The following is a 23,215-nucleotide window of genomic DNA, read 5'->3' as shown; positions in this document are numbered from 1 at the left end:
AGCAGGCTTCAACGACGGAGGCCAAGACTGAGCCTAGCAAATAGCGCTACCAGCTAAAAGCCACAACCAGCCAGGTAACTTTTTTCGTGTAGGGTTTTTTTTTTTTTTCCTGCCTTCTTCCTCCACGAGCTAAAGCGAAATCCAGTGACCCACAAGAAATACTAGAGAGAAAAGCTGAGCAACACTTGCCCCCATTCCGGAGTGCCCACTTCGTGCCTTGCCTAAGCCAACCATCACATCTTTCCTTGCCATGCACAACACGCCATTACCAGACGACACGAACAGTTTACAATCACAGTGCCCCCAATTTCGCTGCCGTTATTTTTTTTTTTTTAAATATTATTATTTGCATCTTCCTCACGCGTTTCCCAAGGGAAATCGCAGCCGCGTTAGCTGCACCAAATAAACGTTGGGGCTTCGTGGGGGGGGACACGACACGGGCTGCCGCAGCAGTTGCTGGGCTCTGCTGCCCGCCGCCCCCGGCCCCTGCCCCTGCCCCGGCCCCGGCCCCGGCCCTGCCCTGCCCGGGGACGACGGGCCCTGCCGGCGGCCAGAGCGCGGCCGCCAGCGCGCAGCAGCGCGGAGCCGTCACCTCGGCAATTGCGGTTACAACTGTACAAAGTAAAACTCTACCTGGCACGGCTGGCAGATCTCTCCTCCTATTTGGCGGGCGCCACCGCTTCTCTTTGGGGCTTGTGACCGGCTGCAGAGCGCGTCCGAAACGGGGCTACACCGCGCTGGCAATTTAAGAAATAGGATTCAAGAAAGAGCTGTGATAAAGCGTGAAAGTCTCCGGCATTCGACCGTTTTTGTTTGTTTGTTGGCTTTTTGTTGTTTCTTACCTTTGCCCGGCCAAGCCCCCCCCCGCCCCCGCCCCCCCCCCTCACCTCCTCCCGCGCTGCCCAGAAGCCAGGGAGGAAAGTTTGGGAAGTGCCGAACAAAGGGAGCGGGGAGCGCTCAGCCCCTGGCCGGCCCCGCAGCTGCGCCCACGGCCGCGCCACGCGTCCCGCCGCGGAAGGCCGGTTCCCCTCCTGCCTGCCCCGGAGGGAGACGGCATCGTGGGGAAAAGAGAGAAAGAAAGTCTCTGTGCACGCAAAGGCGGCGGCCGCTCGCAGGGCCCCCTGGCCGGGCGGCCGCTCTCGCCGGCCCCCGGCCCGGCCCCGCCGCAGGCAACAAGTGGGCAAAAGCAGCCGCCTCCGACTCCCCCGTACCCCATCGCACCCCGCGTCCTCGGCAGGGAAGGGAACTGGGGAAGGAGCGTCCCGCTCCGCACTCCCGTCCCTCGCAGGAGGCACAGGCAGTTATTCCATTACAGCTATCGCGCTTTCTCTCTCTCTCTCTATACATACATATAAAAATATTCATGCGTTATATATATTGCTGCATTATTTATGGTACTCGGTTGTCTACGATGATACCTTCTACTGCATGAATTATTTAAAAAACATCTTGCGTTACAAAAAATAAATCCAAGACTCAAGCGGAACTTCAGTGTCCATATGTCAAAAATTTATTTATCTCAAACTGCATAATGGAGTAAAAACTTAACTTGAATATGTACCTGTTATAAGGATGGTATTAGTTCAAATATATACATGGACTGTCGGCAGACTGATTTCAAATAATACAGAGCCGAATCTTTAAAATACAACTACGGAAAATGAGAAAAAAAAAAAGAACTTAAAATATCATCACAATAAATTTACAGAAATATTACAAACCATAAGAAAATATTTCAAACACAGTAATTTCAGGTTTTTTTTTTTTTCTTTTCATTTCTTTGAACAGGATGAAGTCTGGAAACAAAAAGTTATTATAAATTAACAAACGGCGTGTGAACCTGCATGGCAATTTTTGCTTTTTTAACAAGAAGTAAAAAAAAAAAAAAAATTTAGTACAATCTAAACGTTTGCCCTTTTACAGCAAACCAAGCCCATGGTTCGCAAGTACTCATCCTACCTTTTTTGTCTTTTGTACAATTTCTAAAACAATTTAAATGTCCAAATGCTGTAAAATAATTTCCTCTCCTCTCGCAGCTGCTATAAATTCAGCTGCCAAAGCCGCAATCTCCAAGTAGACTCTATTTTTAAAAAATAATTGGCAAATTCGCGAGTTTGTTTTTTTTTTTTCTTCTCTCTAAATTACCAATGGACATTCTGATTGCCATGTTTCTTTTGATAAATACTGTACAAAAGTTGCCTGCAAATATTAAAACATTTTCCTCTTCGCTCTTTGAGTCTAGCTCTAAATATTATTGGTAAAGACTTTTGCAAACTTTCTGCAAAGTTCCTACCGTTTTCACTAGAACTTTTTAAAAGTTTTGTGTAGTTGCTTCCCCTCCGAGATCTATACAAGTTCCTTGTCGGTTTAATTTCTGCCACCACCCCCCCACCCCCACCCCCACCCCCCCACCCGCCCCGAGTTTTCTCTGTACAAAAATAGTCCAAAAAAAAAAAAAAAGTCCAGAATTTCTAATAAAAGTTTTTTTGTTGTTTGTTTGTTTTGTTTAGTTTTCCTCCCTCCCCTTCCCCCCCCCCCCCCCCCCCCCCCGGCCCCTTTGTCTTACATATGTGATAGAGGGAGTGTGCCATTAATGGCTGTGCCAGGAACAGGTGCACTCTGGTAGTGTTGGGACATATGAAGTCTGCTTGGGGCAGCTGGTTCTGGTACTTCAGCACCTGGTAGATACATGCTGATCATGTCCCGAAGGTCCCCAGCTTGGCAAGGAGCCCTTGAATGAGACGAGGAAGTGACTACGGGGGGACTGGAGCTGGATTCCGTCTTGACCACCGAGCCCATGGAGCCCAGGGCCATGCCCGGGGTCCCTTGCTGGGAGTAAGACATGCTGTAGGTGGGCGATCCGTTCATGTAAGTCTGCGAGCTGGTCATGGAGTTGTACTGCAGGGCGCTCACGTCGTAGCGGTGCATGGGCTGCATCTGCGCCGCGTTATGCGCGTTCAAGCCCGGGTGCTGCGGGTAGCCGAGCTGCTCTTGCATCATCCCATAGCCTCCGTTGGTCCAGCCGTTCATGTGCGCGTAACTGTCCATCCTCTGGTTCACCCCAGCTCCCAAGGTGGCCCCAACCCCTACCCCAGTCGTCATGGTATTGGTGCCCGGTGCCAGTAAGCCCCCTGGCAACGTGTACTTATCCTTCTTCATGAGGGTCTTGGTTTTCCTCCGGGGTCGGTATTTATAATCCGGGTGCTCCTTCATGTGCAGAGCTCTGAGCCGCTTGGCTTCGTCAATGAAGGGTCTCTTTTCCGCCTCGGATAAAAGTTTCCACTCCGCCCCGAGCCGCTTGCTGATCTCGGAGTTGTGCATCTTCGGGTTCTCCTGGGCCATTTTCCGCCGCTGCCCGCGGGACCACACCATGAAGGCGTTCATGGGGCGCTTGACCCGGTCCGGGCTGTTCTTCTGGTTGTTGGCGGCCGAGTTCGAGTTGCCCGTGCCTCCCCCCGAAGTTTGCTGGGGGGCGGGAGGTTTCAGCTCGGTTTCCATCATGTTGTACATTCAAACTACTTTTGCCTGGAACCAGCCTTGAGCAGAGAAGCGAGGAGCAGCCGCAGCGAAGTCCCAAGCCGGACTTTTTTTTTTTTTTTTTTTTTTTCCTAGGGAGGGGTAGGAAAGGGGGGAGGGGGACTCCCCAAAACCACACTTGGATCAAGATCAGGATCTTCCTCTTCGCTGATGGATTAATAATGCTAATAACTGCTATTATTACCGCCGGAGACTTGATTTTAAAAAACTTCTTCTTCCTCCTTTTTCCCTTTTCTCTGCCTGCCGCTCTCTCTCTCTCTCTCTCTCCACCTCAGTCTTAAAGAGCCAGCAAACTACTTTACCCCCTTTTGCAAACACACACACTCTCTCTCTCTGCCTTGACAACTCCTGATACTTTTTTGAACAAGTTAATAGACAACCATCCATGTGATGGGGGCTTGTCAGGGAATAAATGTGTTCGCCCCGGCCAATCAGCGCGCGGCGGCTCCGCCACTGAGGACAAGTCTCTACCCCTGGTTTTGCATGAAACGGGGCGGGGGCTCGCAGCCGCCGGGACGGCTCGGCGGGGGAGGCGGGCCCGGAGGCGGCCCAGGCAGCCACTGGGAAGCCTTTGTATCCCCCCTTCCAGCAACAGGTCACACACGCCTTTTGGAGGAAGTGGGTAAACAGCATTGTTGCTACGTGGGGGTTTTTTTTCTTCTTCTTCTTTTTTTTTTTTTTTTTTTTAAGTTGGTGTTGGCTTGGGGCTGGGAGAAGCCATGGGGGGAGCGGAGCGGGAACGGCTTCCCCCCGGCCCCCACCCCCCACTTTTGCCAGTGCCCCGCGGGACGGAGGGGCCGCCCGGCTGCGCGGGGCCCTGCGTGTGCAGGGCTCGCCCCGTCCAGGCCGGCCGCGGCGCGCCGAGCCCCGGCCGGGGGGTCCCGGTGAAAGAGGAACCCCCAGCCGGGTCCCGCGCCGCTCCTCCTCCCCGCCGCCCCGCCGCCTGCCGCCGCCGGGGAGCCGAGCTCGCCGCGCACGGCCCGGGGAGAGGCTGCGCCCTTCTCCCGGCCTTCCCGCGGGCCCTGCTCCGTTCCGGCCGTAGCACACACCGCCCAGCCCTCCCCTCCGGGCTCGGAGGATGGGGGGGTGTCCAGCGTAACCACAGGGCCCCCAAACGCCGTCCCTGCAGGACACAAAGCGGGGCAGAGACCCCCTGTGTAGTGGCTGGGGAGGGGGCCGGGGCGCGCTCCGTCCCGCGGGCGCGGCCGGGCCCGGTGCCGTAGCGTTGCCCCGCCGCGGGCATTGTGCGGGCGGCGCTGGGTGGGCGCGCAGCGCGGGGGGAGCGCGGCCGGGCGCTACAAATAGGTAGTTTTGTTTCTCTTGTTGTCACTACACGGGCCGCACAAAGCCTCGGCTAAGTTTACTTCCACTCTCTTGTTGGGATCTTTGTTGCTAAAACGCACTTGACGACAAAGGAAGGAGGGGAGAGAGGACGCGGGGCGGGGGGAGCCCCGCTCCACGCGCGCCGCCGCCCCATCCGCGGTGCCCCGCGCCCCTCCGCGGCCTCCCCCGCCCCAAGGGGTGGCCGCTCCGCCTCTCGGCCCGATCCCCCCTCACAGCGTTAAGACGGAGGGGGTGAGAGGCGGCGGGGGACCCTGGAGCAGGGGGCCGGGGCGCGGAGCGGCGCGGAGCAGAGCGGGCGGGGGCGGGGGCCGCGCCCGGGCGCCCCGCGCGGGCTCAGCCGCGGCGCTGCGGCGCCCCCTGCCGGCCCGGCCGCGCCCCGGGCGGGGAGGCGCCGCCGGGAGAGGGACGGGGAGAGCCGGGGCGGGGGGGAAGGGACCGCGCAATTACACCCAATCGAAATAATAACAATAAAAAACCGCCAGCGAACAAGGACGCGTCTTTTGCTGCGTGTGGATTATGCAAATAAATCCTATCGGCTTTAATGTGTTTAATTCGAAAATGTATATATAACCGGTAGATAAGTGATAGGTTAAACCATCGAAAAATAGGTGCAAATTACGAGATGTGGGATATAAACGGATTCTGATTGTCCAGACACTCCTGAGGGCACGGCGGCTGTTTATTTTCTTATTGTTCTCCCTTTGGTCTGCAGTTGATAACGTTATTCCGGAAAAAAAAAAAAAAAATCTTAAGGATAATTAAGTTTGAAAAAAGAAAAGGGGGGTGGCGGTGGTGTTTGTTCATCGTAATAAACTGGTAACTGAGGGCTGGTGGTGCACAGGCGAGGTGTTATTTTTGCTCCGGCTGTAGCTGCAGGAGGTGCGTGGGGTGCGCTGCCCCGGGGCTCCACGCAGGACCAGGGCGGCGTGGGCTGCCCTGGGTACGCTGGGGGCCTTTCGGGGCCTGGCCCTTTCCTAACTGCATTTATCATGCGAATAAAGGATGGGAAATGACTAACAATTGTGTTATCACAGCTCTATTTTAATTAACGGTTTTAATTATCGATGCAATAAACTATCTGGCATATATACATAATAATGCACTACAGAAAATAAGGTGAGGGCGATGGCTCTTTTGGGGCATTTTCTGCCTTTTCTCTGGGTGTGGAGGTGTGCTTGGTAGGAAATATGGACACACACACGCGCGCAGAAGCAGAGGCAGACCGGTATGCTGGCTATAAAATAAAAAAAAAAAAACAGATGAAATGGTCCCCGATTTTCTGTATTAATGACAATAACAACAGCAGTCTCTGGGAGAATATAGCCACGCTGGAAGGGAGGCCTGCGGAGGGATGGTTTAATCTGAGTGGATTTAAAAAATCGTTGCCTTTGGTATAATTTATGGAAATGAAAAGTGCTTACATTAAACAAATAGTCTGCAAATGTTCTCAGTGATGGGCTCTGCGGCACACGCACTCTTACTTCCAGGTTATGAGTGTCTTAGAAAGAAAATGAATGCTAACTACTTGGATTTCATGTATTTATTGTTCTAATACTCGCCGATTTCTGTAAAAGCCCTAAGGATGCAACCTATCGCGTTAACTGTATCGGAAAGAATATACACATTTTCATATTATTTTTTCCTGAACCTACTAGTAACCAATCTAAAGCAAACTATTAAGCAGTCTTGTGGAGATGGGAGATTGCAGCTCCATTTTTTGTCCTTAGCTGCAAATAGAGGTTTAACTTGCAGTAATTAGGTGAGAACTAGCCAAGCATCTTACTATTATGATGCTTGTTAAAAACGCTTCTTTTCTGCATCTGCATTTGAGTGTGTTCCCCTCCACTCTTAATCTTCTTATGGAAATGAAGGCGAACGGCAGGGAACCTGCAGAGACTTAGAGAATGTCCTTGTTAACTGGAATTTCTCAGCATTGCTAATTAGCAGAGTTTGACGACCACCAGTATTGGGGAAAGCTCTGTTTAGCCACTCACAAACCCTTCCGAGGAAGAGCAGACTAATTTTATTTTGTAATTAAAATCTGAAAAGGGCCCTATTTGACAGTTAGGGCTATGAGAGTTTTATCTCCCTGTGAAATAATTACTGCCTTGATAACTCAATTTTCTGCAAAATGTCAACTGTGAGCTCCAAAAGTTTTAATTTCATTACGTTAAAAAAAAAAAAAATACGCGAAGACGAAGATGTACAGAGAAATTTCCTCTTCCCCCTCTGATGCTGAAACAGCCCCGCGCCCAGGAGCCGAAGTTAGCCAGGGAAGTTTTAACGCGCCAACTATACCTCAATCTCTGGGGAATGTCAAATATCACATGGCGAGTTTGAGGTAGCGTCCCGAGGAAAGGTGGGGGAGATACACCCTGGGATGCCCTACAATAAAAACCGCATTTCGAGTGGGTAGGCACCCAGCGAAGGGGCAGGGGGCAGGAGGAGCCCCGCGGCCAGACCCGCCGGGGCCGCCTTTCCCCAGCCTCCTGCGCGCTCCCGAGGTGGGGAGAAGGCGAGATTTCCTCAGCCAAACAAATATCTCACACGGCGACGGCCAGAGACCCAGCGACAACCGCCGGGCACTGAATGAAAGAGCTCAAATAAACTTCAGAAGTTTGGCGGGGCCGAGCGCGGGTGAGGGCGGCGGCGCGCCCAGCCCGCGCCCCCCGGGGGTCCCCGCTGCCGCCCGGCCCGGCCCGGGGCCACCCTCCCTGCGAGGCCCGAGGGCGGCTGTTCGGGAAATCTGGGGGGAACCGAGGCGCTGGAGCAAGTGTAATCCACTCTGCTTACGTTTTAGATATTTTTTATTATTATTTAAAACGGTTTAATCTCCTTTTTGTCCCTGCCTGTCCAGCAAGTCGCCCGATTGTCGCTCTCAGAAGTAGCATTACACGTACAAACCAACGAGGGGGGCGAGTCACGACCGCTCCCGCCAGACCCCATTTCGCCCAATAATTTCATTCAAGGGCTCTAAGGACCCTTGAAAGCCGGGGAATGCAGAGGGAGCTCCGCGGTCCTCCCGGCCTCCCCTTTCATCCTCCTTCTCCCTAAGGAAACCGCAGGGCGAGCACACGTGCGGTCGGGCGACCAGCCCAAGGCCCGAGCCCTCGCCTAGTCGCGGTGCCCGGGGACGCGAGGGGACACCAGGGGATACCGGGGGACACCGGGGGACGCGGGTCCCCCGAGCCGCTGATCTCTGCCGGCGCCCGCCCGCGGCGGCGGGTACCGCCGTGCCCTCCGAGCGGCCCCTCTGCCACCTCCCCTCCCGACCACCACCGCATGCATGAGTGCGCTGCTGCTGCTGCGGGGGGCTAGGGCGTTAAAAAACAAAACGCGCGGAGGTTAAAAAAAAAAAAAGAGAGAGAGAGAAAAAAGAGGAAAAAAAGAAAAAGGAAAAAAAAGAAAAAAGAAGAAAAAGGAAAAAGAACGGGCTCCACCTTTCTCCAGAGCTATGAGAAGCGAAATTTTAAAAATAAATAAATCTCAGATCCTGAGACGAGTTTAACGTGCACAATAAACAGCAGAAAAGCCGACTCGCACACACCACCTCTCAAAGTCGCTTTGAAAAGGCTTCTCAATAAATGGAGTAGCCGATTGTCCAAACACGCTTCCAGGATTCTTCATAAATAGCCAACAGCCTCCTCAAACTCTCCACGATTTTTTCCCCTGTATCTAAAATAACACTCCTGGACCTCCTTCCCAGAGGAGATCCTAATTGAAGCCCGTACTTTTTCTTACATGACCTTAAAAATAAATCACAACATCAAGCACCAGTGGTGAGGATAAACTCAGGAATTACTGCACAACATAACGGGGTGAAATTACAGTTGAATGTAGGCCCTTTAGCTGGAAGGCAACCCCCTCGAGCAGGATCCTTTTTGGCAGTCTATTTGAAGTTATCTTTCCTTCCTAGTTTTATAAGAACAAATGAGTTTTCTTTTCCCATTGTAGTTGAATGAACTCATGTATATTAAACACAAAACCCCTCCTGAAGAACGCTAACTGCTTTGCTTAAACCCACAAAGGCACAAAAATACAGAATTGAAGGTTTCCAATTCCTGAATAAGTCCCCTTAACTCTCTCAGGCTCGCAGGAGAGAGAGAGATTGGGGACATTTTCTGAAAGTCTTAATGCCTGGAAGGGGCTATCTCAAATAGAGATGTATTGTCTTTTACTAAAGTTGAAGCTTCTATTTTATTTCCCTCTTTCCCCTTCACCATCTTTGTGTTGACTTAAGGAAATAATGGTGTAAAAAAGTGTCTGTTCATGGGATCACACGTGTCGCCCAAATCAAATGAAGTTCTCTTTGGCCCCAGCGCAGTTTTGATGGAATTATTCCGGCTCCTCCATTGAATTCACACCGTTTCCCGAAGCAGCTCTGGCAGTTTCAATGGGAACGCCTGAGGCACAGCCCTGGGGTGCTTCAAGGTTGCTTCTCTCCTCAGCGCACCTCAAACCCTGGCATCCCGAGGCAGGGTTTGAAAAGTACATTGGGAAAAAAAAAAAAAAAAAAAAGGCAAAAAAAAAAAAAAAGCACGCCCTTTCCAGTGATTCTCAGATCACTGACACGATCGCTCATAATGGAGCCAAGACGGTGACTTTTATCTCGCTGTTCCTCATAGTCCTTAATTTGGATCTCGTTGACAGGACAGACGGTAATGACACTTTCAGAACTGTTATGGTCTGGAGTGACAATCTCTCCATCTCGCCCATGGTTTATTGACACCATGGGCTCATTGTGTCAACTTAGGTTTGTGATTTCAGAATTCTCCAGCGACGGGCTCGTTGGAGGGATTTTAATTCAAATTATAGACTAGCTGTCTATACTGTGAATTCATATTTAGACGGCGCTTAATCGGAGCAGAGAGACGGTGCTATAAATAATAACAACAACATTTCCCATGTGTCTATCCACTACCCAAAGACCTGAAAGAGCCTTTGCCGGAGGAAGCCCGGGCGCATGGGAGGGGGGCGAGCGTGCCTCAGGCCGCGGGAGGGGAGAGGCAGCACCCCCGGGGCAGCGAAGGGGAGCCCGGCTGCCCCCTCGGCATCCTCCACCCGGGCTTAGGCCACGGGTGGGCGTGCGGCCAGTGGGGCCGGGATAAGCATTTTAGGGACATAACGACCTGGACCCCCTCTGGGTTGGGTTGTGGGGGTGCGCTGAGGGGGTGGCACAGTCCTTTTTCCGTGGAAATCACGGGTGAGAGGGTCTTCTCCAAACACCCCGCCTGTGCCCACGGAAGCCTTCGCGGTGGGGCCGGATGAACGTGGGGCGAAAGGCCCGCGGGGGCGCCCGCCGGGGTCGGCTTGCTCCGGCGGCGCGAAGGGCAGGACTGCGGGCGGGGAGGTGCCAGCCAGAGGCTGGGGGAGAAGAGAGGAAAGGTAAAGTGGGAAACTGGCATCTGAGGTTGCTTTCCTGGGTTGTTTCTTCAAGTCTCCCCTTTCACCGCTCGAGAGAGAGCTGTAGGAAATGCCGGCATCCAAAAAAATCTCTTTCCAAAAGACATAAATAAACTAAACCCACACTTTTCCTCCAAGTGGAGATGAAGGAGAACGAGCACAGAGCTAACCCCCCCTTGCTGCCAGCTGTCTGCCAAGCCTGGGACCCGATCCCAGATTTACAGCGTTTGCTCCCTTGAGTAACGCCCGCAGAATAAAACCCGGCAGCTGAGTTAGGGACTGAGCCCAAGAACACCGCATTTTGGTTAAACCAGTCACTCGGGACCCTTGATTTTATGTGACAACTTCTGCCCTTCGAAGTGGGGGGTGGGGGGGTTGGTTTACGACCCCTTTACAGCCCCCCTCACAACTGCTCTTTCTAAGGGGAGCACTAACAGCCCCTCTCCTGGAACCGGGTTAATCATTCACCTTTCAGCAGGAGTCACTAAATTTTTTGTAAAGTGCCTTCTGACGTTAAACCGTGTGTACCAACCGCTCTGTATTTTTTCCGTTTCCTGTGGTAATTGACATATAATATCTCTGTTTATAGCTAGCTTGACAGATCTATACAGATGTATATTTTTGCTTAATTTCAGAGTTATATATACCCAACACGGGCTAACTAAAGAAACAGTAAAGGAAATCTGGGAATTCCGTTGTGCAGGAAATCTGTGCAGGGCTCTTGCTATTATTTATAGAAAATGCTATGTCTTTATTTTGGGCGCTCTTACTACAGAATTGCCTTATTAGGAGTCTCAAGCGGAGATCAAACTGAGAGAATGGAGAAAGTATACTCAGCGCGACAAACAATAATCTTTCATAAAAATCTATTCGTATATAATTTCTAAAGAGAAAAGTTTATTGTGAGACTAACAACCATAGGATTCATTTAATAGAAAAACTGCGCCGTTACGACTTTCATCAAGGCTGTCAACAGGAGATACGAAATAACCCCAATTTAGCAGAAATAATTTGGTTTCCATTAGTGTTTCTCTTCGCACGCAAGACGCATAAACCGTGCTGGGCATTACCTCAACTCGCAAATACCGCCGTTAAATGCATTACACAGAGATATGCAGGTGCTATAAAATAAGTAGCTAATTCATCTAAAAAGTTGGTGACAATGGAGCACTTCACATATTTTGGCTAATCGTTTTATATCACTCAGGTTGCTTTTAAATCTGTCATCTCCACAGTGAGGAAGAAAAAACCCACTCCAGGCATTCACTTAAGATAACGCTTCTTCCTTTTCCAGGAACTGGGGGAGGGGGTGTTTATTTTGCTCCTTTTTTTTTTTTTTTTTGGGGGGGGGGGGAAGGTGAGACGACTTTATTGCTTCGGGTTTAAACACATGCCATTTTAGAAAATGTTTCCTTAATGAAAAGGAAACGTTCAACGCAGCTCACAAGCAATACCTGTCAATGCTGATTTATTTAAGACACCTTGGGAGGAAAACACAAGCACAAGCCTCTGAAAGGCTGGCATTTGCTGACAGCACTGAAACACCGACGTTAGGATCGAGTCAAAATTCATCCTTATTTTTGTGCCTGATGCTAGCAATAAAGAAGTTGGTCTTTTGAGGGTGCCCTGCTGCTCGGCGGGCAGAGCCCGAGCTGGCGGTGGGGTCCCGCAGCAGCCCCCCTTCTCTGCCCGGGTGTGCGAGAGCAACATATACCGACATTTCTATAGGACCCAGGCTTTCGGCAAGCTCTTCTTAGGAACAAATCGGTGGCATTTTGATTTTTTCCTGTACTGTTTGCATATCCGCGGAGCAAACAGCACAAGCTGGAGGCGGCTTCCCTTTCCGCGATTTCTGGGCTGGGCTACTCGCTCACCTTGCCCGTCCCTACCTCGCCGCGCTCACTTGAACTCCCCCTCCTCCTACTCCCCCCCGGGAGCCGGCCTCTCCGCTCTCGTCGCTCCCGCGCTCCCGCGGCGGGCGCGCGCTCTCCCGCGGAAGTTTCCCGCGGGCCGCGGGAGCCCCCGGCGCGGCCGACAGGGGGCGCCGCCTCCCGCGCCGCGCGGCCCCGGAAGAGGGGGAGAGCCCGGAGCGGAGCGGGGTCGAGTGCGGATCTTTAGTCTCCGTGGATAAAAAGAGATTAAAGGCTAAATTCTTTTTTTTTTTTTTTTTTTTTTGTATCAATTTTAACCAACTACGAAAATGTAGAGCTTTCATCCTTTGATGTTTCCCAGAAAGAAACTGTTATACCGCTTGTGAAATTACATCGTTTTCAGAGCCGGCGAACCAGCCGTGGAGTGGTAAAATAATTTAATTAAAAATAATAATAATATGAGGACCCGAGCTTCCGCAGAGGCACTTAAAAGCTGACACATGCCCCTCCGTCTCCCCTCTCCCTAGCGCTCCCGATGTTTCCTGACTGCCGTTTGATGGGAATAATTAAAAATAAAATAAACCCACGCTAGACGGGGGCTCGCGTCCCTCGTTCGCAGCGCGCTGTCCTCAGCCTGCCTCTGCACCGCCGGCCGCTGCCGCGCAGCCCTGCTCTGGAGAGGCAGAACACCGCACAAAAGCAAATCGCTAAAATCATAAATCAAATGTTGGTCTTTTACCATATTAAGCATAAATAAAATTGTAACCGGCTACCCACTTTCCCCCTACTACAAAAACTCTTCACCTGTATTTAAATAGCACGTCTTTAATTACAGCAGTTGGGGATGTATGAGGCTGAAATGAAATTAGCAGTCATTACCAGTCCTTTAACTCTGTGGTGCTTTTGATCAGCACTAAATTAGCTTTCCAGTCCTAACAAAGGCTCTATAGCAAGCAGTGGGCTGTAAATAAGACAGCTCGACCTGCCCTCAACACCTTTTCTCTTGTCAATCACAGCTCTATCATTCAGCCCAAGATTAACCTTTATCTACCAAATTCTTACCAAAAAAAAGAGGGGGGAAAAAGAGGGGGGAAAATCCAACCTCAACTTTGCTAAATGTAACTAAAAAGAGCTTCCCTTTAAATGGTATTATAATGAGCCAAAATGTCAAAATCGATCTTTTTCCAACCCAAATTGCCTTGCATCAGGAGGCAGCATTAGACTGAGGCGGTTAAATGTATTGATTTATTCTCAACTTCCCCGGGCTCGCCTCCCCCCACCCCGCCCAGCCAGAGCCCTGCCCGGCGATGCGCTGCGTCTCCCCTCCGGTGTAACCCCCTCTTTCAGCGTGCGGGCCCCGGAGAGCCCCGCCGGAGCTGAGCCCCCCCCCCCCACTTTTCCCGGGAGCGGGCTGGGCAGCGCCGCCGCCTCGAGGGTGCGGGCTGCGCGGCGCGCCGCCGACAGGGGGCGCCAGAGAGCAGCCGCCGCGCCAACGCCGCGCGCCCCTGCGCGCCCCTGCGCGCCCAGGTAACCCCCGCCCGGGCCGCTGCACCGCACCCCGCGCAACAGCCCCGGCCGCCCCCGCGGAGCGCCCCAGCCGGAGGCACCTCCCGGCAAAGACGATCGAGAGCGCACGGCTAGAAGCGGCCAGGCGGCTCGGTGCCCGTCACCGAGCGGGATGCGCGCCGCGCAGCCGGGAGCTGCCCCCTGCCCCCCGCCCCGGCTCCGCGGCTCACCCCACGGGGGAACGGCGAAACAGCGGCCCCGTCTGAAACACCCCGGGGAGGCGGGGGAGTGTCCCGGGCTCGGCTCCAGCCCAGCGGTCCCCCCCGGGCCGTGCGCTCCGGGGGAGAGGGGCGGAGGAGACGCTCCTGCCCGGCGGTGCGGTCGCGATCAGCTACCGCGCAATTTCAGCCGAGCCCAAAGCCGCGCACGAGCCCCCGAGGTTAAGGCTGCGGAGCTCAGAGCGGCGGGTCGTAGGTGGGAGCTACATTTCCAGATCATTTTAAAGGTCACGGGGGAGGAGGGGGGAAAAACTGTGAATGTCAAAGTTGTGCTGCAGCTACTTACATGTCGGTGCCAGAGCAGGGTGGTGGCTAGTTAGCGCTTTGATTGGCAGCTTAAAGCGAAAGTCCGCGCGGACTCCTGAGCCCGGCTCAGCCCCGGGGGTCTGAGCACTTTTCACCGGACAGAGGCAGTTGAAGGAAGCTCGCACGTCCCCTTCTCTTCTCCTCTCCTCCTCCATCCAGGACAGAGAATGAATCCATTTCGGTTTTTCTTCCCTCGGCTCTCCTTCCGTTTGCCTACACATCCTCCAAGTCCTAGCCCTAGCTTTTAACTGCAGTCCCTGGAACAAGAGGGGAAAAAATCGTTTATGGCTTAAAAAATCCAAATGGCTGATTTTGTGTGTGTGTGTTATAAGAATGCACCCACAACAACAAAAAAGTCACTTCTCTGTCCCCCACCGTACAGCAGAAGAATAATAAAAAAGCTTTATATTTTTGCAGTGGGTATTCAAAGATAATTTGATGCCATTGTTTCTGCTACAGATGGTTCTTTTTAATACAATAACACTGCTCTTTGTGCATACTACACACAATAAAAATCGAAAGCGTTCTCCTGAATAACCATTTTGTTCTCGCTTGTATACAGGCCAACAAAAGCTGCCGTGAGGTAATGGGTTCTGTTTATTGAAGCCATAGAATAGAGGTTTGATAAAGATTTTTGTATATAGGGGGAAAAAATTAAAATAAAGACCTCGCAAGGTCGAGCTGATCTCTGCGTATTTATTACCACTGAAATATTTTATCAATATACTTCTTTGAGTTGCAGCTGCAGGGATCCCTCCTCCCCTCCCCCCGCGCCCCATCCCTAATCAGCCCAAACATCTGTTTCTTTGAATTTGGGGAGATCTGTAGTCATAGCCAGACCTACAAATCTCGATTTTAAGAGCGAGCGGGGCAAACCAGCCCAGCGGCGAAGGCAGCGGGCGGTGGAAAGGCGAGGCTGCGGAGCTCCGGCTGCGCGGTGCAGCCGCGTATCTTTGTGTGTGTCCTTTTGCAATCTGCTGTCCACGCACACGCACACACAAAGGCGCAAACCGGTGCTAACGGCCACCAGGATTAGCCCACGGGGAGGGGGGGGGGGGGATTAGCGGGCGTGCGGCCACGCCGCGTGTCCGTGCGCGCGCTCCAGCACCCTCCGCGGCGCGCAGTTCCCGCGCAGCGCGGCTGTTGCGCGGCGCCGCCGCCGCCCGCAAAGTTCCTCAGTTGCTTCCAGAGTCGTGCCCGCAAATCAGGCTCCCGATCCGCCCCCTTCCGCGGCCCGCGGAGCGCACCGGGCAGCGGCGGCCGGGAGGCGGCGGGCACCGAGGGTGCCCCGGACTCTCGCAGAGTTCTTGCGCCTCGCTAACTTTCTGCTCGGTCATGAATAAATTAGCGCCGCTGAAAGGGGAAAGAAATATTCGAGGGAAACGCCAAGACCCACAGCTATTTTTGTCTTGGAAATTGTTTCACAGGTCAAGGATTCTGCGCCCGACAGTCTCCCCGTTACCTAGTTTTGGATCTGGTTACGACTGTAGCAACTCGAAGAGAGCCCCAAAGCAAAAGAAAGTGCTTAGACAATAGGGCTCTGCGGGAAAGTTGTTAGTCAGTGACTGTGTTTGTCTACCTTTCTATAGGAATTAATGCCACAGTTCTGTGTGCCTCTGTAGCCTGGACTGACAGTAATCCACCTCTGTGACTTCTGCCCTTTGTGTTTTCACAAAACTCGGCTCACTTGTAGCACGACAACAGCACGGAATAATGACTTTAACCTTCAAACATTCTTTAATTAGCTTTTTCAGCAAACTAAAAGATGCTCAAATGAGCCCTTTGACAAAAACTGACCTGCGCCTTCAAATTCTACTTTCACTTTTGGGACTAAGACGTTATTGGTTCCCAACTCGTCTGAAGTCATCTAATAAGGGATTATTTAGGAACTATTACCCACACGCCAATTAAAGCCTCTCCGATGAAATTCGGGAGACAAAGATAAGCATCAAAACGGAAAATTAAACTATTTGCACATGGCTTGTTTTTCAACAACCCATTTTCCGTCTCAGGATAAACATCTTCGCGCCAGCTCGCTCCGCCGGAGCGGGGAGGGTGCGGGGAGCCTCTCCGGGGCGGCTCGGGGCGGCCGCGGAGCGCCGGTTGTGTCCCCGCCGGCCGCAGCCGTCCCGGCCCGGCCCCGTGCGGGGGGGGCCGTGCTTCCAGCGGACGGGGGCAGCTCTTCTTCCCAGACTTAACGCCAAGAGAAGGCTCGCAAGGAGGGTGGCAGAGCTCACCTCCACGCACAGAGTTCAAGCAACCTCTTGTCATTTTGCAACAGCCTTTAAATGCAAAGGGGGGGGGGGGGGGGGGGGGGGCGGGGGGGAGGGCAGGCAGGAAAGGGGCCAAACGTGCCAAAGTTCGGGAAATCGTGCAAGAACTTTCCCAAACTGCTAAGATTCGGGAATAAAGTACCGCTTCTCCAGAAAAGGCATTTCATTTCTCGGACTAGTGAAGGAAAGGAATTAGTAGGAAATGCGCATTTTGCTACCTACAGTGGTTCTTTGGGTTGAATGGGAAACAGAACCTGAGTAGTTTAATACCGAATTATCAAAGATTTTTTTTTTTTTTTTCTTTCCGGACAAAACATCCCGATAGCTCAGAAATTTTCCGTCGTTCTTAACCGCTGTATATAAATTTCGGAGAGAGTTTCCAGGCAAATTACAGCAGCATCCTACGGCAAGCTGACAAAGAGATTCCAGGAATGCCACGCATCTAGGAGGGAAATACGAATCCCTCTCTTTAGCCTGAAGCACGAAATTGGCTTAAAGCTCATTTTGCAGATAACCAGAAACGAAATCATCAGTGCGTGGACCGGGTGGCTGCAACTTTCTAACGCTCTGCAGCAATTTCTAAGACTTTCTAGAGGGAAGGGAATTTAAAAAAAAAAAAAAAAAAAAAAAGAGGGTGAACCACAAGTTGGAAGGGCTCGCAAAACAACTCGCATCTCAACATGCGTTTTCGCCCCGGTCTGCGGAGGACTGGGCTCCCACACGGGCATCGGTACCCTTACGTGTCTGTGCCGAGACCGATTCCGCAGGGTGGGAAAATGAACGTCCCAGATTTTGGCTTTCACAATTCATTTTAGACTCGAAAAAAACCCACCTGCACCCAGGTGCGCGGATAAAATAACGGACCACTCCGAAATTGAGAAATATATCTCTATGTTGCGTATCCAAACAGAAAAGATCATTAAGGTGTTTGCCGGACACGCTCTCCCGTAGCGGGGCTGAGTGCAGATGCCGGACCCACAACTGTGCCCACAAAATAAATAATTTCTGAATTTTGGGGTCCTACCCAGGACAAACCACTGAGCCTGCTTTAAAGGAGAGAAGAAGAGCCAGGCTGCTGCTGGCATTCCTCGCCCCCAGCCAATGCTGCTGCCCCTGCCGTGGCCGCTCTGGCTCTGACGGCCGCCCGGGCACAGCCCTGCCTGGCTCCAGCCGCACACGGACCCGCTCTCCGCCGCCCCGGGGCTCCGCCGCTCCGAAGTTAATCTTCCCCGGAGGAATTAAGGTTAACGCGAAACGGGACAAGCCCTTGTGTCGCATTCTGGCTCGCTGACAAGAAGGTGAAAAGTTTAATACCAGCGGGCTGTCCCCAGTCACCGCCTGCCCACGGCTGCCGCCGGCCACACGGGACCCGAGACGGGTGGGGCGGTGCCCGCGGCGGGGGCCAGCCCGGGTGGGGAGAGCGGTTCCCGCAGCCCCCGCCGCGTCCTCCTGCTCCGGGCAGCGGAGAAGTTGCTGCACCCAGGTCCCTCCGCGCGGGGACGGGGGCAGCCGGGCCCGGGGCAGCCGGGCAGAGACAACCGGTCCCGTAGAGCCGGGCCGGGGCAGCCGGGCAGAGGCAACGGTCCCGCAGAGCTGGGCAGGGACAATCGGGACGGGGCAACCGGTCCCGTAGAGCCGGGCAGGGGCAGCCGGGCAGGAGCAGCCGGTCCCGCAGAGCCGGGCAGGGACAACCGGGCCCGCAGCGTCGCTCCCTCACTCCCGCTCATCTCCTCTGGGGCTCTTTTCCCGGGGGGAAAGGGCTTCCCAAATGACCATTTCCAGAAGTTCTCACCCTCTCGTTTCGTTTGAACAGTGTTCAGGGCTTTTCTAACCAAAAAGCTACGCGTGAGGGTTTCTGGTGCGCTGCCTGCGCGCCGGTGTGCACGCAGGGATATACAATCCCCGGAAAGGTCGGACAAGCTTTCCACCACCTTGCAGCCTTAAAAGAACATTTGTGACACACCGATAGCAGGCTTTTTTAAGTTGTCCCGTCCCCCCCACCCCGATATGACGGTCAAAAAATCCAGTTACTTAAAAGCCAAAGAACCTGTAGTTTACAAGAGCGGCTCTTGAGGAGCTGCAGGTTTGCACAGCGGACAGGCCTTTCACTGTATAGAAATGTATGCAAGAACTTTAGATGTGCCTCCTAAAATTGGAGGTTTTTCAACTGTTTAGTTTTTTTCATGATTTCTATGAGAAACCCAAGACCTATTTACTTATTACCTCAACATTTACTGCAATATTTTTGCTGTCAATCGCTATGGGTAGCTGTGGTGTCAAATATGCCTTTACTGAAAGATGACCACATGGTATAGGATAAATTTCTCCCGGGAAGAAGAACAGAAAGTACAGCACCAGTAATATTCTGTAAGTATTTTGTCCAAATACTTCTGGCACTTAATACCTCCATATATTCAATTCTTTAGATGGCAACTTCCTTTGGAACTGGACTTTTTTTACATACTAAAGATGAATTTACCAAATAAGTGAAACGTGTTTGCAGTAACTATTAAATTCCTGTGTATGTTATGTCTGTATTACAAATACACATTGATTCTGAAAATGTTTTGGCAAATAACAACAGTAATGAAAACAATAAATAGACAATGTGCATACATGTGCACCCAGTATATATATACTTTACACAGTACGTCTCACACCCATGCACATGCTATACACTATACATATGATAGTATACAGTCTAGTGCCCAGTATGCGCTTGGCATATAATACTGCACATTTCTAGGAGTCAGAGACTCCCTCCACACACACTTCACACACGCACATGGAGTTTGCATGTGTTCTTACATCTTAAAGGATATGAGAAACTAATTTTGAATGCTAAATTCTGAATATGTTACCACAGAGTAAGGTGACAATCCACAACCTACATGCAGGTCATTTCTCAAAACTTGGGTTCTCATTACATGCTTATTGTTGCTGTTAACAGACTAGAAATGGGAGAGTGCCAGTCTGGGCAGGGGGCTCCCAGTGAAGTCCAGAGAGCTCTTCATTGGCAATATTCTGCCTGGCACTTTCTTCATCACCATTCACTTAAGATATAGGGTGGATTTGGGGAGGCTAAATTTTTTCTCTCTGGTTTCTGTATGGTTTCAAGTAGTCTACCATCACCACCTCATCACAGTAACATCTGCTGATCCCCATAACCTGCAGTGACTTAGTGACTTTATGAGGTAAATTCAGTTTATTTGGAAACACCCAGATTTAGATAGACCTCACAATATTTTCCTCCTATTATTCTATTTTTTTTCCAATACTTGTTTCCACTCTAGCTGTTACAGAACTCAAGATAACAATCAGGGTCTGTAGTGGACCACAACATGCTGTGCTCAACACTTCTTCCTCTGAACAACATAGGCCCTAAGCAGGAATCCCTCTGCATAATTTGAAACCCTCCACCAGTATTACAGAGTAGTGATTCCAAGGTTCCTGACTGGTCAAGAAATCCAGGTTATTTGAAAGAACATTAATAGATGAGAATATGCAGAAATAAGGGATAGCTATTTGCAGCAGGAAAAGGGCAAAAACCTCGTACTGTAGCTGGCACTGAATTAAAAAGTGTACAACGGATTAGATATTAACCACTTCTATCAAATGCAAGGCCCAGGAACCTAAGGGGAGGGAAGTGTGTAAGAGCAGACGCTTAGAAGGTAAAACACCCCAATTAACCTCATTATCTGTTACAAAACTGTACTATTAATATTCTGGGTTTTTCAAATCACTGTTGTTGTTGTTGTTGTTGAAGAGAATCTGTTGACTATAGCATGTGTTTTGCTCTTGTCTCCCAAATCAGCATTGTCCTTCTTAAGGTCAGGGGAATGTATCTTAAAACATTCATATATTTTAAAAAATATGTATTGTTATTTTAATAGGCACTGTGGATAGTTTAATTTGTATCTGTATTAAATTAAACATATGGTGAACAGGGTATAATAGATTTTCTATAATTTAGCTGCCAATGTGGCAACAGAAGCCAGTTACTCTCACCAGCAGACTTGTCAGTGGTTTGTTTACTAGCTTATTTGAATTAAAATAAAGCTTCGCTTCTGCTGACTGCACATCATTATCTATGAGACCATAATCCTGCTAGCAAATCCTATATCTTCCAGAACTGGCTCTTTTGTTTGGGATTACTGAGAGCTTAGCCTATAACAAAGAGGAATAAGGCATCCCTCTCATCCTCGTAATTAAGTGTGGGGAGTAATTTAGAAACAAACCCAGAAAGATGTACAATTTGGAGTTCTGCTTCTATACAGGACTGGGGAACAGAAGAGGCCAAACACTGATTATGTTAGCACAATGTTTAAACTATTAAACTACTGTGCAACAGGAACCCAGCTTTTAAAAATAAATAGCAACTATCAATAAAGTATTAAGTTGCTTTACATGAGAAACATTTTCTGCTTATCTAAAGGTATGCTGGAAAATTTGGGTGGAGCTTAAAACCGAAGACTATTTTAAATCTCAGTTTTCCTACATGCACATGCTACATACATGTCACTTCTATAACATCTCCATTTTAAAATTAAAGAGCATAGTTTAATACATGAAACTTGATTTGTATTTTAAAGTATCCTTTAAATGATTTAACTATTTTGGAATAAGAATATTCTCTAGGAATAGAAATATCTCTGGAAGCTGAACATGCTTGTTTAAGTGCTATATTTTAACACCACCAAGATTTCCATTTTCCTTTGGGAAAACAAGTAGTTTGAAGTTAGCATTTTATGGCCACCTTAGAAATGACCACAGCATTTGGGAAGAGAATAAAGAACATTTTAACATAGTATTCTGAGGTCAGTCAAATGTACATCAGCAACCTTTTGACTCCGTTGCTCTAGCTGTATTCATGTAATCCAATTTTCTTTCTGCCCGAAACAACAGTTATGTTATGTACAAGTTGTAGAAATTAATAACTAGGTTACAAAAAATAGAAGTCTCAGGAGTATACAGATACACAATATCTATTTGCAGAGGGCTAATAAGGACAGGGGTTGATTTATAAAAGTCTTCGACATTAATTGTCACAGATGGGAATTCTGAGGACCTCTGTGAAACCAAACGAGGCCCTAGTGAATTATAAAGCAGGTCCTTAGACTTTAAAAACATTTAGGCAAAGTGACAGTTCAGAACATCTGTTAGCCTTCTGTCTGAGTATAAACTGGATGTCATGGAGTGCACAGCTGTAGGCATTTTCTGCCTCTTTTTGCCAACATCTGTCACAGCATTACAGTAATATAGGTAATTATCAACACCTCATATAAACTGTTTGCTATTTTAATTTCTGAATAAGTAAAATTAGCATTATACCCTTTTGCAAAAAAAAAAAAAAAATCCATAAAGGAAAGAATATACGTTCCCTTTTAAAGCTGAATGACAGATGTGATCATTTTAGGAGAGCTGAAATTCAGAAAAGATCTCTACAACAAATAAGGTCCTTAGGATAACATAAAAGACTTAGGTGAGAACAAGTTTAAATATTCTCCCTTTCTCTCTCTGTCTCTTAAGAAAAGACATCCGAGTCTCATGTGTCATAAGCAAAGAAGATCAGTAGCAAGAAAAGATAGGAAACCGTTAATCATCTATGGTTTTTTCCATGCACAAGCAGCTGTCAAATGATGTATGTTTTACCACAGTAACAAAGCCAAGGGCTCATCAGTACCAAGCAATTTTACTGTCAGCTGGTCATCCTTCTTCTCAACATCTGCAGTAAGAAAAAAAGATCACCTTGCAGTGATGCACAGAAGCTTGACCTCACCAGCTGCTGATGAAGTGAGCAGGGTAATAACCTACAGGACTTTCAGAAATAAAAACACATTCCAGGGGTCCACCAACAACTGAACAGAAAGGAGCACAGGGGGAAGAGACTCTCCAAACGAATAGGCCTTCAAGCCAGCTTTTCAGGACCACATTTGGTCTTTTTACACATCAAGAGACAGAAATCACTGCCCAGTCCTGAAGATCATCTACCTGATTGTGGACAGCACAGAAAAGATTTCAGAAAGTGACCAGGTATCTTGGGTGCCTCAATTTTGAAGGCCTAGGTGAGACACTTTATGAGTATGATTTGCAGAAGGCAATTGCTATCATTTGTGATAACTAGGCTCCTGAGAGATGTTGCTAGCTGAAAACCAAAATCGTCAGCCACCTTTGGTAACTGCAGCCCACTTGGTGGTTGTCCTAATGAGGGCAAGTTTGTCAGTGCCCTAACACAGTCTTTTAGAGCACAGGATAAAGAACAGTAGAACAACAAAGCAATGCTGTCAAACAGCAGCAGTGGAGACCATGTCAGTCTGAGCTTGCAGGTATGAGCCTGGTGACAGAAAATAATCATGTGGCAATGATTTTTACAGTATTACATGGAAGCGATGATCATATCCAGCTCATACTTATTTTGCTTTCACCACAAAAAGAATAGCACCTCTGCTAGAAGTTAATGTTCCAACATGGAAAACCTGAAAAAGTGCGGTGAGCTCTTTTTATAAAGGAGGCATATGGAACAAAGTGGTCACTAATATGCTATTTTTAGTGCCTGAACTACAGTCCAGAAGATAATACCCAATTACTTGATATAGTGCTCTATACACTGTCTGAACAACAATAGTGGACTGAGAAGCAAGAGAAAGCACCAGAATATGGTTTTGAAGTCATTCAGATTTCATGTATTTTATTTTCT

The 23,215-nt window shown here is 49.9% G+C and overlaps 1 protein-coding gene and 1 long non-coding RNA gene across 3 annotated transcripts in view; both read right to left on the bottom strand.

The window, feature by feature from the left end:
• LOC141947442 (uncharacterized) overlaps nucleotides 1–14,520 on the bottom strand; it is a 49,326-nt gene extending 34,806 nt beyond the window's left edge. The window contains exon 1 of one of the 2 annotated variants that reach the window (XR_012630119.1): nucleotides 14,226–14,520. This is a non-coding gene — a long non-coding RNA (uncharacterized LOC141947442). Of the gene's footprint in view, nucleotides 1–633; nucleotides 769–14,225 lie in introns of those variants that run through there. The other variant, XR_012630120.1, reaches the window with a different exon arrangement.
• SOX2 (SRY-box transcription factor 2) lies at nucleotides 2,561–4,496 on the bottom strand. Its single transcript, XM_074878183.1, has one exon. It carries the CDS (start codon nucleotides 3,508–3,510, stop codon nucleotides 2,563–2,565), a length of 948 nt encoding a protein of 315 aa, XP_074734284.1. The 5' UTR covers nucleotides 3,511–4,496; the 3' UTR covers nucleotides 2,561–2,562.
• Nucleotides 14,521–23,215: the final 8,695 nt, after the last annotated feature.

The sequence above is a fragment of the Strix uralensis genome, chromosome 9, assembly GCF_047716275.1.
Source record: "Strix uralensis isolate ZFMK-TIS-50842 chromosome 9, bStrUra1, whole genome shotgun sequence".
NCBI classification, from domain to species: Eukaryota; Metazoa; Chordata; class Aves; order Strigiformes; family Strigidae; genus Strix; species Strix uralensis.
Note: the sequence above shows the minus strand (reverse complement) of the source record. Positions and strands in the feature narration are given on the sequence as shown.

Excerpts from the sequence above, each read along its gene's own strand:
- SOX2 (XM_074878183.1), bottom strand. The coding sequence starts at position 3,510 with ATGTACAACATGATGGAAACCGAGCTGAAACCTCCCGCCCCCCAGCAA.